The sequence below is a fragment of the Mastigoproctus giganteus genome, chromosome 8, assembly GCF_048544385.1.
Source record: "Mastigoproctus giganteus isolate SK-2022 chromosome 8, ASM4854438v1, whole genome shotgun sequence".
Taxonomy (NCBI): Eukaryota; Metazoa; Arthropoda; class Arachnida; order Uropygi; family Thelyphonidae; genus Mastigoproctus; species Mastigoproctus giganteus.
In genome coordinates this window covers 221562789-221577214 of record NC_143582.1, presented here as the reverse complement: position 1 = coordinate 221577214, position 14426 = coordinate 221562789, and the positions used below count along the sequence as shown (strand labels likewise).

Here is a 14426-nt window from a genome sequence, read left to right as displayed (position 1 = left end):
TCTCTAAAGGTTGCATGAGGATTTGATATTTTTCGGGTTGGATTGGGGTTCACCACTGTGATCCTGGGGTGTTGGACTGCCCATATGTCAATAGTGAGAAACACATTATGAGTTTTAAATTATTTAAAATTATGTAATATTGTTTTAAAGTAACATTTCGTAATTTATTCACATAAGGAGAATTGGTAAAGAAGAAATCCTACTGACTGAATAAAAGGTAACTCCTTGTTTATTTCTAAAATATTAATAGAACATAGGAAAAATTGAGCATATGTAAGCCCTCATTTATGTATGATATATTTTAGGAAATTCTTTATTAATAGATTCTTTATTATTAATATATGGTATTTAGAATGCTAACAGTGAGAGACCTGTTTGTAGCCAAAAATGTTATGCAATTATTACACTGGTATACATTTTACACTATTTATATATCTTTTTGAGTTAAAAAAAGAATAAATTGATATTCATTATTTAAATATTATTTCCATTTTTTAAATTAAAATAAATTGTAAAGCAGTTGTATTGTAGTATTTCACACATATCAACAGTGAAAGATACGGGTTTTTTTATAGCCATGCTGACTGAATGCATAGATATTATTCAGATTGAAAGCAAAAATTATAAAGGAATATGAAACTTGATATGGTGATAATTTTATTTGTAAAACTATTTTTTAAATAATTTGATTTTCTGGGCTATCTGTTCTCTGAAATGCTAAGGGAATAAGCAATATAGGCATAATTTCCTCCTTTGTACATAAAATTTTAATTTATTTTTTTTCAGTCGATAAATTTCACTAATAGCATTAGCATTAGCATTAGCAGAGGCATATGATGCAAGAAAGCAAGCTTATTCAGCATCAGCCAAAAAAAAAAAAAAAAAAAAACCCACTCCCATTTCACCCCTCCGTTCGTTCGAAATACCTGTCCAGTTGAGCTTTAAATTTGTTTAGGCTACCAACTTCAACAACAAGTGATGGAAGTCGGTTCCACCAACCAACCACCCGCTGGCCAAAGGCAAATTTCCGCACATCTATCCGACATCCGTCCTTCCTCAATTTGAATTTATGCCCTCTGAGGTGATTATTCTGAGAAAGATGAAGAATCCCATTGGCATTGAGCATGCTCAAACGCCCAGTTTGCAGTTAATCACACTGATAGAATTAACTGCAATTAGCATTAACATTAGTAGAGGCAAATGATGAAAGAAAGCAAGCTAATACAGCATCAGCCAAAAAGAAAAAAAAAAAAAAACCCTTCACATTTCACCCATCCATTCGCTCCATTTGTTTGTCTAGTTCTGCCTTGAATTTATGGCTAAGGTAAAGAAAGCCAACACAAGAATGATGAGAAACGTCGGATAACTTATGCGGAAAATTAGTTTCCGAACACTGGACTCTAGCGCTGCTCGCTTGGTAAACAGACGGTAGGTTTTATCGGTCTGGAGCCGAAATCGAGAAGGATATACTGATTGACAGGTAGGTGTGGCTTATTGTTTGTTATTTGGTTTTTTTAGGAGCATTAGTAACTAAGGCCATATTGCTCCGGGATATGCAAGGCGCCTCCGTAGCCAGGTGGGAAGGAGCAGCAGTGCGTAGCACACGCTCCTTGATTAGACTGGGGTTTGAGCCCGTCACCACCAAATACGGAGGATGCGGAAAGGTCAGGGAATGACCACCGCATATCCTGGAGCAATATGGCCTTAGTTGCTAATGCTCCTAAAAACCAAATAACAACAGCAACCGGGATATGCGGTGGTCATTCCCTGACCTTTCCGCATCCTCCGTATTTGGTGGTGATGGGCTCGAACCCCGGTCTAATCAAGAAGCTTGTGCTACGCACTGCTGCTCCTTCCCACCTGGCTACGGAGGCACCGGTAGGTGTGGCAAACGATGAAATGATTGGTGGTGTGCAACAGACGACAAGCTACTGTGTAGTCATTGGTTGGCATTATAATGTGTATTTATGAGTAAAGAACGGTGCATAATAGTTTTGTGATGAATGGTAAACAGGTAATAGTAGCAATGAATCTTTTAAAGATGGAAGAAATTTGTAAGGAAAATAAAACGTTGGTTGATTTTTTGATGAAAACTAAATTAATAAAAGTTTCATTCTGTTCATTTTTATATTCTTCATTATGTTTTTTTCTCATTATTAAATGCAAATTTTTGGAGTTCATGAGTGTTTTTACTATATTGTTGATTTAGGTTTGGTTATGAAAAAGGAAAAGGTTTCTTTATTTTTCGTTATATTTCGTAACCTGACCTTAAATGGTAGGTTAGGAAATATTAGAAAAGGTTCAATTATATTTCATGACCTAACCTTAAATGTTAGGTTAGGAAATAATAGGAAAAGAAAGAAAGATTCTTTATATATTATATATATATGTATAGTGAATAGCTATTGACTATATATATATATATATATATATATATATATATATATATATATATATATATATATATATATATGAAATATGAAAACAAAGATGTGGAAAAACAGGAAAAATAAGGAAAAAACAAATTGGAACTCGAACATTTCGATTAAGGTTCATAAAAATATTATCTGCACACAGATTATCCGTTTAGCTAATATTAGTAGCAATCAATCACTTTTCGCTGGTGCATTAAATGATCTTTATACCAAACTTCGCAATAATGACATTCCTATTAATTTCTTAAATTTTATTATAAAAATTCTCTCTGATTACATTAAAGAAAAATTCGGTTTCACCATGTTCCACCTTGATTAGGGTTAATTCGATACTTGTATAGTTGTATAGTTGTACATTTGAATGGTGGTATTTCCACCACTTGGAAAGTGATCACACATAATGACTTCTATTATAACTTCTATTAGAACGATGTTCGTGTTCTTTCACTTCCTAAGTTTTCTTTTCATTTTCGTAATTTAATATCAATAATTATTTATGTCCAATCTTTTATTTTCTCTATTTTATTTTGACCACAGAGGGCTCCCATAGTTCTTCTCTTCTGAGCAACTCCACCATCGTTGTCATAGTTTTCCCTCTGTTTGCATTCCATTCTTATTAATCATATTCACATAATTGTACCTTATTAATCATGATTGCATATTTTATTGTCATTTCTTAATTATATTTCACTCAACTTGTTTCTGCCAGTTATCGTATGTATTTAATTTTCCTCCTGTTCATATTTTTATTTTATTTTATTTCGTAAAATATACAATACAAGCTAGCGGTATTAATTTCCACTTCTACTAACACTCTCACAGCCAAGGCCCTCTCTATAAGGTTGGGTACTTACACCCCCAGCTTGCCTAGTATCCTTTAAACTCTTTTCCTTCTCTTTACATCTTTCTACTTTCTACTCTTCGTTTTTCCGTCCGTTGAACTATTAGTGTAATACGAGGGTGATTCGGACATTCTCACTTTCCTCTTTCTCACTATCTTCGCCTCTGTATTTTTAACTTCTTTTCCCTCCCCTACCTTGCATTGCTTCCTTTTTCTATACAGCTACCTTGTTATTTATTTATTTATTACATACTTTCGATTTAAACTGGCGTTCTTACATACTATCGACTCAATTTATTTCCAAATACACTGCGTTACTCAATTTTCTTAATTTATTAATCTAAATACACTGCGGTTGCGTTATTCAATTTATTTCCAAATACACTACGTTACTTAATTTATTAATCTAAATACACTGCGTTGGGGCTACCTCACTCATGTTTCTGGAGCTATAAAAATTTTTATAAAAAAAAAAAAAAAAAAAAATTTTATATTTTTTATTTCCTTTTTATTTCCTTTTCATTTCTTCAGCTTCTCCATCAACATGAGTTTGCATAGAAACACAGTGTTTGGTACATGATCAGGTGTAGCCCCCTGATGAAATACCTGATCTATGTACCAATTTTTAATTTTTATTTTATAATTTTTATTTTATAATTTTTATCTCTATCACCCTCCCCTCTTTTTCTTTCAGCTTTTGTACATATAATTGGCCTGTTAATTCGGCATTAATTCGGATTTAATTCTACTTAATAATTAATTTTTTTTTTTTTTTTTTTTATAGGATCTTAACATTCTTTTTCTCTTTTTTCTTCAACTAGGCTCGGCATTTTGTGTTTAATAACTTCTCCATCTATATTTTTATTTTATTTTTATATATTTTTATTTTATATTATTTATATATATATATATATATATATAGTGAATAGATATTGACGTTATGATATGTGTGTATCTGCACGAGTGTCTTTAAAAATAAAAGTACAGTAATAAAAGATTGATATTTTCTTAATAAACAATTCATGCACTAGTCCACCCATGATTCTAAAAAAAAAGGTTGGGTAATCCCCGCCATTTTGGGAGGGGTTCAAGCTCCCATGGGATTCAAGTGTTTGTGAATCCCATGGAAAAAAGGTCAGGTATAACCTGACCTTTTTTCACCATTAGGGCATATTATTGAACAAGATAATAAAAATACAGTCTTAAAAAAATTATTTTTTATGACTGTATTTTCCTTTCTTTACCTGCGCCCTAATGAACGCTTTCCCAATATATATATATATATATATATACAAGCATTCATTAGGGCAAGTTACCATTAGTGCTAAGTGCAACTAAAGTGATACTAAATTGATGTTATCGTGTGTTGTCTTCGCACACCAATCAGCACATCATTTTCCACGCCTGCCTGTCAATCAATATATCGTTCTTGACTTTGCTCCAGACTGATAACATCTACCATCTGTTTACCGAGCGAGCAGCGCTAGAGTGCCGTATCGGCAAACTAATTTTCCACGTAAGTTATCTGATGTTTCTCATTGTTCTTGTGTTGGTTTTCTTTACCTTTGCTGAATTTATTTAAGTTGTCAACTTCTACATCGACAGATGGACATTTCTTCCAGCAATCAACCACCTGCTGGCTAAAGGCAAATTTCCACTCATCTATTCTACAAACTGTCTTTCCTTAATTTGAATTTACATCCCCACAGGCAATTAATCTGGGCAAGAGGAAGAATCCCAACAGCATTGAGCTTGCTTAAACCATTCAAGGCCTTATACGACTCAATCAGATCACCTCGCAGGTGTCTAGTCTCCAGACACTGTAATTTGCAAAACAAACTTTTCTTTGTAAGAGTAACCTTTTGTTCCATTCACTAATCTTGTTGCCCTTCTCTGTAGTCATTCCAGCAACTCTACATCCTTCCTAAAATGAAGCCTGCAGACCTGTATACAGTACTCGAGGTGTGGACTGACCATTGCCTTATACAAGGGAATAATCACCTCCTTATCCCTGCTAGAAAAATTCCTGTATATCATTGACAAGACACCATGAGCTACTCTTGTAAACTGTCTGCACTGCTCAGAAAACTTCGTATCTGTCTGCACAATTATCCCCAGATCCTTTTCATTCTCAACCACCCTGAGTGTAGTACCACAGTACAATTGATATATTACTCTGGGGTTACCCCATATGCAGTACTTATGCAATAATCAGGAACATATCACAAGTAAAATTATTCTCCTCAATAATTGTCTCTGTAACACTGTAGCCAGCAACAAACCACCAAGTTATAGAGTTTGTTCTGTACGTATTATCAGTGACACTGATACAGATGCACATTGATACAGTCTTGAGTCAATTCTGCTTAAGCTGTTGTCCATAATTAGAACACAGAAAGCTAAAGATGGATTCAATACAGCAATTCAAAATGTTGCCATATTTTTTTCTTATTTTATGTGGAATGAAGTTTATTATTAACTTATGTTTTCATTATAATCACTTAATATATATTAGCTGAAAAATCACATATTAATGAAATCTTGTGATTTTGTATGTTTAGCAAACTTTAATTAACTAATCGATTTTAATTTATTAGTATAGTACATATAAAGTTTTTGTACTAATACTTACAGCATCAGCCTCTTCTAAACGAGATATATTACGGGATAGTAGATTTCCTAGATTCAGAAAAACATTGAGATGACTTGGAGCTATTCTAGCTTTATACACCTCTCCCTGCCGAGGATTTGGTAGTAGTTCCTTTGCCTGTGGATTATAAATAAAATTAATGCAAACAGGTAACAAAATAATCTCATAATTGTGATAACTGACACTTTTCATTTTTCAAGAGACAAATTTTTAAGTGATAGACAACAGAGACCTTCTGTAGTGAGAATATGTATATGCTGTAAATGTATAAAGTCCAGTTCTGATGAAAAAATGTGCTGCAGATAATGACATTTACATAATAATTCAGGCAACATAACAGTGGTTTTAATGTTGCAAATTTTAATGACCTTACTGCACTGCTCAACTGGTAAAATGTGAATTATTGAAAATTATAGTGGATCCTGTTTAATAACTGTAACATTTATCTGTAACATTTAATAACTGTACCAATATCGACAATGCCTTTTGGTGAGGTGAAATTAATATTACAGAGATTGTAATCTCAGCTCTAATTCTCTTGATATTCCGTAGACTGGACATTCCATAGATTACAGTGACTTTAGGCTTCACAATAACAAAGTAAAGTCACTCACTATTAGCAGTATAGGAGTAACTGATTTACGCAGATTATAAGCATACTGACTTACTGAATTAACAGTGTGTGACTGGATAAATGGGAATTAAAGAATATTGCAGTGGATTTTGTTTCATGAGGTTTTATTAATGCTGACTGTTTACCTGACAGTGGCTCTGACAAGGAGAAATTAATATTGCATTGGTCCTCACTTTGGTTAAAATTCTCTACACATTTCAAATAAGAACTACGGTTAATTTGCTCACATGGGTTGCAGTTGTATTTAATCTCAAGTACTTTCAGCTTTAATTTTGAAATGTGTGTTAATAATCACCTATTTTGTTGACACAATAACTTGAGCCATCACTAAATGTTTTGAATGAACTTTAGTCACTGCAGTCATCATAACAATATGCAGAAAAGCATATTACTCAGAGGTAGACTGGCCATAAGACTTACCGGAAAAACCCCGGTGGGCCAAAGGCCGGAGCCGATGAAGGCTGGTGTAATTTTGGCCATAAACACTAGTATGAGGCCACTACAAGTTTTCCCTGGTACGAATTTTTTGCCAAGTCCACCTCTGATATTACTCAACTAAACATATCCAATAATTTTATTCCCATTGAGTGCAAAAATGTTAATATTATTTTCTTCATATAAATTATAATCTCATCAAATTGTACATAAATTGCTACTGTTTCTTCTGAATTCTCCTTAATGGATGCAGAATTTATATAAACTATGTTATCTAGCATTCCAAATAGGAAACTCTGGTTAATCTGCTCTCATGGCATGCAGTTGTATTTAATGACAACCTCATTTCATCTGTTCCACAGATTGTAACAGTGACTTTTGTTGCTGTCGCAAAGTATAGTATGTGTTCAAATAAATAGGAGGAAGTAAAACTTGTAAGAGTCAGAACTGTGCATGCATATTTAATTCACATGTATATCTGACTCTTGATGATTTTCCAGCTTACTTCAGCTTTCCTACTCCATCTACAGTCAAACATATTTTTCTTGACTGTTCTCACTACCAACAAAGGCAAACAGCATTTCCTTTGCTCAATAACATGTACATAGTTTGACCTAACAACAAATATAACAGGAATGATTTTGATATTCATTGTATGGTCTTGTCACTATTAATACTAATACTAACTTCAACCTTTATCATGTATTTCTTCTGGTACACTATGAATACAGAAACCAATGCATCTCTAAACACCAAACCAAACCTATGAGGTGTGGGTTATTAAATAACAAGACTGCACACAGCTACTACATTCCAAGTGCCACCTATGAAACAAAGGCACAGCAGTTGACCTTGAACCTTTTCCTACTTGTCTAACAAGTTCCAACACACTCATTTGCTTTGTAGTGACACAGGTTTTCATTACTTTGTGTTTTTGCAGTTTGCCAGAAAAATGACAAAAGGATTGAACAATGAATCAATGTCAAATTTCTAACAAAACTGAAAGTTATGAGTTGTTAAGCCAAGTTTTTTGTGAAGATACCATCTCAAGAGCTTGCATGCTTGAATGTCATAAAAGATTTTTAGAAGGAAGAGAAAATGTGGAAGGTGAATGACCAACCTGTCTGATATCCACGAAAACTGGTGAAAATGTAGACTGGGTAAGGACACTGATTAGAAGTGATCATCATTTAAGCATTGGAATGGTGGCATAAGAACTCAATATGGACAAAGAAACAGTTAGACAAATTTTAACTGAAAATTTAAGCATGAGAAAAGTGTGTTCCACGACGGTGCCAAAACCTTTGAATGAACATCATAGAATGAGAAGACTCCAAATTTGTGAAGAGGTTCTGAAAAAAACTGAAGGAGATCCACACTTTCTGAGTACTGTAATTACTTGCAATGAAAGTTGCTGTTCCAGAATGACCCAGAAACTAAAATGACATCAATGCAATGGAAGGCAAAACAGTCTCCTAGACCAAAAAAGCAAGAATGTCGAAATCAAATATGAAAACCATGCTTCTTGTTTTCTTTGATATTAAAGGAATTATTATGGCTGAATATATCGTACCAAATCAGGCTGTCAATCAAACATACAATGCTCCAGCACACAATGCACACTCTGTTCACTAGTTTCTGGCCAAAAAACAAATAACTGTATGTGAACTTGCATCCTACTAGCCATACCTAACCCCTTGTGAGTTTTTTCTCTTCCCTAAACTGAAAAGTATACTGAAGGGAACTCATTTTCAGTCCATTCTAGATATTCAGAAAAAAAATTACCAAAGTGTTAAAAGAATTTACAGTAGATTTCCAGAAATGTTTCTGTATTTGGAAGAAATGTATGGAATAGTGTGTATAAGCCCAATGCAATTATTTTGAAGGGGATAACTCGTAAGGTACAAAATATTTCGTTATATTTATTTTATTGCAACAGTCTCCTTACTTAATAGTGACACCTTGTATTTCTGCTTTGTATGTCTGTTTTTCTTCTATGTTCTGTAACCTCTGTAATCTACAAATATGCTAGCATTATTCAGAGCTGGCTATCTACTGTAGATAAATCTCTATATTATTTATACCCTGTAGAGAACTCCCATAAAGAGGTTAAAATGTTAGTTTGTTAAAGCAATCTTTTTTCACAGTGACGTATTCATTTCATTATTATTTGTTACTTGTGACAATGCCTTTTGAACAGGCATATATTACATATGCAAATGATTCTCACTTATGGATACTGATATAAAATAAAACAAATTCAGATTTTATAAAAATTAATTTCAGTTCAATTGATTTTAATATAACCATGATAGTTTAATCAGATTTTGCTAAAATTTTATTATTAACATCTCATTAAAGGGCAGTGTTTCATAAGTTGCTGAAGGTAGAGGAGAAGCAAGATTCATGATACCAGATTACAGAGTTTGGAAAATAAAATGTTAAGGAAAATACCACATGTAAATGGACTGCCAAAATTGTTAGGGAGAAAAAAAAAAAAAAAAAAGGAATACCATTGATTTTTAATTAACTTAATAAGACTCCTACCTCAGCCTTTATTTAAAGACTGGAAGGTTGGGGACTATGGTATGGAAAAAAAAATCTAGAAAAGGTAAAGAGGGAATCCTATCCTATCCTAGATACTTGAATAAAAACAGCAGAGATGATCTAGAAAAACTAAATATGACTAGAAAAAAGCACAAATTAAAGCAAAGCATGGTCACTTGGTCTATTGTGTGAAATAAATAAGTAATAATTATTTTAATATTTTCCAGAAAAGTTATTTATTTCTTCCTTTGTACAAGGATATTGGTTTAAAAAAATTATCTTCAATTTTGTTTATTTATTACTTTTATAGGAGTTTAAGGAGTCATTCAAGGACATTATTAATAAATGGTAAAATTACCTTCCAGAAGGCTTTCTCTGCTTCTTTTAGCATTCCCAAATTGGTATAGGTTCGTCCAACATTTAAATATGCTCCAATATCATCTTGCTGAATCCTGAGCAAGTATAAGAAATTGGTTTAAGATAAAAAAAGAAATGAAATAAAGCTAAATGACACTAAAAAAAATAGAATGTAAATAAACATTTAGTTATTAAAAGAAATTATTACACACACACACACACACACACAGAGAGAGAGAGAGAGAGAGAGAGAGAGAGAGAGAGAGAGAGAGAGAGAGAGAGAGAGAGAGAGAGAGAGAGAGAGAGAGAGAGAGAGAGAGAAATAGAAATATACAGAAAGAGAGAAATAGAAACACAGCATACAGTGCAAGGTAGCTGCAGGTTTTTGCAGCAATAGCTATATAGACAAACAAATAAGAAAATAGACAAATTATGCATTTCCCTTTTCACATAGGTAACTATCCAGTTGACTTTTGAATTTCTTCAAATTGTCAGCTTCAACCACCTTGTTAGCTAAAATAAAACTTTACAGAATCTAGTTTAAACCTCTTCCCCTGTAATTTGAATTTATGATCTTTAGTTCTGGAATCCTTTATAACAGTGAAAATTTTGGTTCCATTCATTTTACTAACCACTCTTAGGGCCTAATAAACCTCAATCAGGTCTCCCTCTAAGGTGCCTTGTTGCCAAGCTTAGCCCACATAATTAATCTTTCTTTGTATGGTAATTGTTTTGCCAATCTAACCATGTTGACTTTGGAGCCATTTAAGAAGTGCAGTGTCTTTTTTTAGATGAGGTTTCCATACTTGGACACAGTATTCCAAGTGTAGTCTTACAATTGCCTTATACAGTGGAATTATGACTTTCCTATCACTATTGGATATTTTTCAATAAATCACCAATAGGACACCATGGGCTTTCCTGGCTGCTCAGAAAACTTCATATTTGACCATATGATAACTCCCAAACATCCCTTTCTTTCTCTACAGTTTTTAATTCAACCCCACCAAGTATATAAGTTATTTTAGGGTTTGCTATTCCCCAAGTGTAAGACCCTGCATTTTGCTGCATTAAAATGCAGCTGTCACTTTTCTGATCAATCTTTAGCTTGTTAAGGTAAAAAGAATAGATGGAACAGGAGCAGGGTATGTCTGCCAGGTGCAAAAGTTGATGATGTTGTAGAGCAGATATCATCTTTTAAGGGCACAAAAAGGTGATATTGTTGTACATGTTGGTACTGATGACCTTAAGAGTAATAGATCTGCAGATTTAATTAACATGTACAGGTCAATGTTGAAAAAAAGTCGCAAGCTAGGGTTGAATGTGAAAGTGTCTGCTATTCTGCCCAGACACAATAGGAGGGAATATATGATAAGAGCCTTATCAATCAATTCAGCCCTGGACAGATTGTGCAAGGCTCATGGGGTAGAATTTTTTTCAGCATGGTCTGTGCCTGCTAACAGGAGAGACTGCTTCTACAGGGATGAGATACACTTAAACAGAAAGGGTGCAAGGATATTTGCTGATGCTATCGAGACAATGTTAGATGGATCGGAAAATGGCTAGCTTGGGGAGATTCACAGACTAAAAGATTAACAATAGCCGCAGGCAGAGGTGAAAGCAATTCTTGCACTGCTTCTATTGTAAGGAGCAGCAGCCTAGAGAGCAAGTTGCTGGGGATTTCAAGAGCTGCTGGGATTCATCATGGAACAAGTAAATACATGTGCTGTGTTAGGGTAACTAAGAGTAAGAACAGGTGCATGCATACTTGCACTTACACCAATGCCAGAAGTATAGTAAATAAATTTGATGAATTTGAAGTGCTGATTACGGCATCAAAGGCAGATACTGTTGGGATATCAGAGACATGGTGTCACACAGATATAAGCAGTGCAGAATTGGAATTTAGGGAGTACAATGTGTACAGAAAGGATAGAAAGGAAGGAAGGCAGGAGGGGTTATGCTGTTAGTTAAGAAACACATAAAATGTAAATAAACAAATTTTCTGTTTATACTCCAGCGCGAAAACCAAGTCAGTAGAGTTTACAATAAATCGTCAATACAAATATTTATCATATTTAGTAGTCACGGGCTTGAACCCCAGTCCACTCAAGGAACGCGTGCTATGCACTCTCGCTCCTGACCACTGGGCTACGTCAGGCCTAAGGAAGTGCATCCAGTTGATATGGGTGGACAGTGCAATGTTGAGTCAGTTTGGTGTGATATAAATTCGGGGAAAGGGAAAATGAGAGTAGGAGTGTGTTATAGGCTTAATGACTCTGATGAGTATGAGAGGCAACCAGAGAGGGTAATTACTCTTGATCTGGTAATCAGCAATGGTCATTCGTGTATTAAGAATTTGCAGATAAAGGAACACTAGGTGGCAGTGATCACAGTGTACTGATGTGGGATTTAGCTAAAGATATAATTACCATCAGGGGTAAAGGAAAGGGTTTTTTCTTCCGTAAAGGTGAGTACAGTGGTCTCAGACAGTTTTTAAATTCTGTACATTGGGATCAACTGATGATGTTACCAACAGCAAATTCTAAGTGGGAAGCATTCAAGGAATTAATTGTGGAAGCTACTAAAAGTTTCATACCTATTAAGAAATATTGTTCAAGGTTTAGACCTAAATGGTTATCAAATGAACTAATAGACTTGTGACAGAGAAGAAAAATGCACAGGATGTATATAAATTATCAGGCGACGCAGAAGCCTATGGCAGATATAAGCTAGTCTGTAATCAAGTCACAAAGGAGGTTATGCAGGAGAAGGCAGATTACGAGAAATCTTTGGCAAAGGATGCTAAATAAAACAGCAAGGATTTCTTTATTTATATAAACTCTAAAAGGAAGGGGATGAATCTGATTGGTCCACTTGATGTTGATGGTTCAACTGTTGATGGTCCTGCTCAGATAGCAAACAAACAATGAGTATTTTGCATCTACATTCACACATGAGGAGTTATTAAGGTTTGAAAATGCCAGAAGGTTATCAAATTGTAGCAAGGTGCTTAATGATGTTGTAATAACTGAGAGCAAAGTGGAGGAGAAATCGTTGACGTTAAACATAAGAAAGGCACCTGGGGTGGATGGGATTGATCCAGTTATATTAAAGGAGGCGGAAAAGGAAGTAAGCAAACCCTTAGCCATAATTATGAGTGCATCCTTGGACTCAGGGGAGGTCCCCATGGACTGGAGATGTGCAAATGTATCCCCAATTCACAAAGGGAGTTCGAAGGGTGACACGAGTAATTACAGACCTGTTAGTTTAACTTCTGTTCCGGGTAAAATAATGGAGTCACTGGTTAAAGATGCATTGCAGGATCATCTAGACAAGACTGCAGCACTAATTCAGACACAGCATGGGTTTGGTAAGGGAAAGTCTTGTCTGACAAATTTTATAGGATATTATGATGTGGTTACAAAGGAACTGGATGCAAAAAATAATTTTGATATTATTATTATTATTATTAGCCATATGGTGCAAGGAAGCCTGAGGCTTATACTGCACCAGCCAAAAAAAAAAAATTTCCTGCTTTATCCTGAGAGAGAGAGAGAGAAGTAAAGGGGAATCACCAAGAAAGCAAGAAAGAGAAGAATGATGGTATCAAGCGCAGGACCCTGGGTTTGCCAAACCCATACTCACCAGATGTGAGCCCCTGGGGTATATCATATACTTGGATTTCAGGAAAGCTTTTGATACTGTTGGGCATGGAAGACTTCTGTATAAATTGGAGTAGAATGGTATTAAAGGTAAGTTGCTACAATTGATAAAAGGATGGTTGAGTGGGAGAAGACAGAGGGTGGTAATCAATGGGTGCTGCTCTTCGTGGACTAATGTTATTAGTGGAGTCCCACAGGGTACGATGTTGGGTCCACTGTTGTTTTGTATATTTATCAATGATATTCATGAAGATATATCAGGCTTAGTGTCAAAGTTTGCAGATGATACAAAGGTTGGCAGGGTTGTTAATGACAGTAATGGAGTGTGCTACTGCAACAGGATCTAAAAAATTTGGGCAGATGGGCTGAGAAGTGGCAACTGAAGTTTAACCTTGACAAATGCAAAGTACTGCATATGGGTAGAAGTAACCCCAGAGAAACGTACCAACTGTGTGGTACTACAATTAAGGTGGTAGAAAATGAAAAAGACCTAGTAGTAATTGTGCAGTCAGATATGAAGTTTTCTGAGCAATGCAGACAGGCTGCCAGGGCAGGTCATGGGGTTTTGTCAATGATATATAGGAATTTTGCTAGCAGGGAAAAGGAGGTGATTGTCCCTCTGTATAAGGCAATGGTCAGGCCACGCCTTGAGTACTGCGTACAGGTCTGGAGGCCTCATTTTAGGAAGGATGTAGATTTGCTTGAGCGTGTACAGAGAAGGGCAACGAGATTGGTGAGGAGAATGAAGGGATCCTCTTACCAAGAGAGGCTTAAGTTCTGCAAATTGCAATGGCTGGAGACTAGGCACCTGCATGGTGATCTGATTGAGGTGTATAAGGCCTTGAATGGTTGAGCACACTGA

The 14426-nt window shown here is 35.0% G+C and overlaps 1 protein-coding gene across 1 annotated transcript in view; it reads right to left on the bottom strand.

Moving 5' to 3' along the window:
- Positions 1 to 14426, bottom strand: part of LOC150082346 (protein O-mannosyl-transferase TMTC3-like) — a 257040-nt gene that overhangs the window by 55015 nt on the left and 187599 nt on the right. Inside the window, exons 12-13 of the mRNA XM_090380488.1 lie at positions 9901 to 9994; positions 5909 to 6043 (exon numbers count right to left, since the gene is read on the bottom strand). Coding sequence (XP_090236614.1) covers positions 5909 to 6043; positions 9901 to 9994 — 229 coding nt within the window. The remainder of the gene's footprint in view (positions 1 to 5908; positions 6044 to 9900; positions 9995 to 14426) is intronic.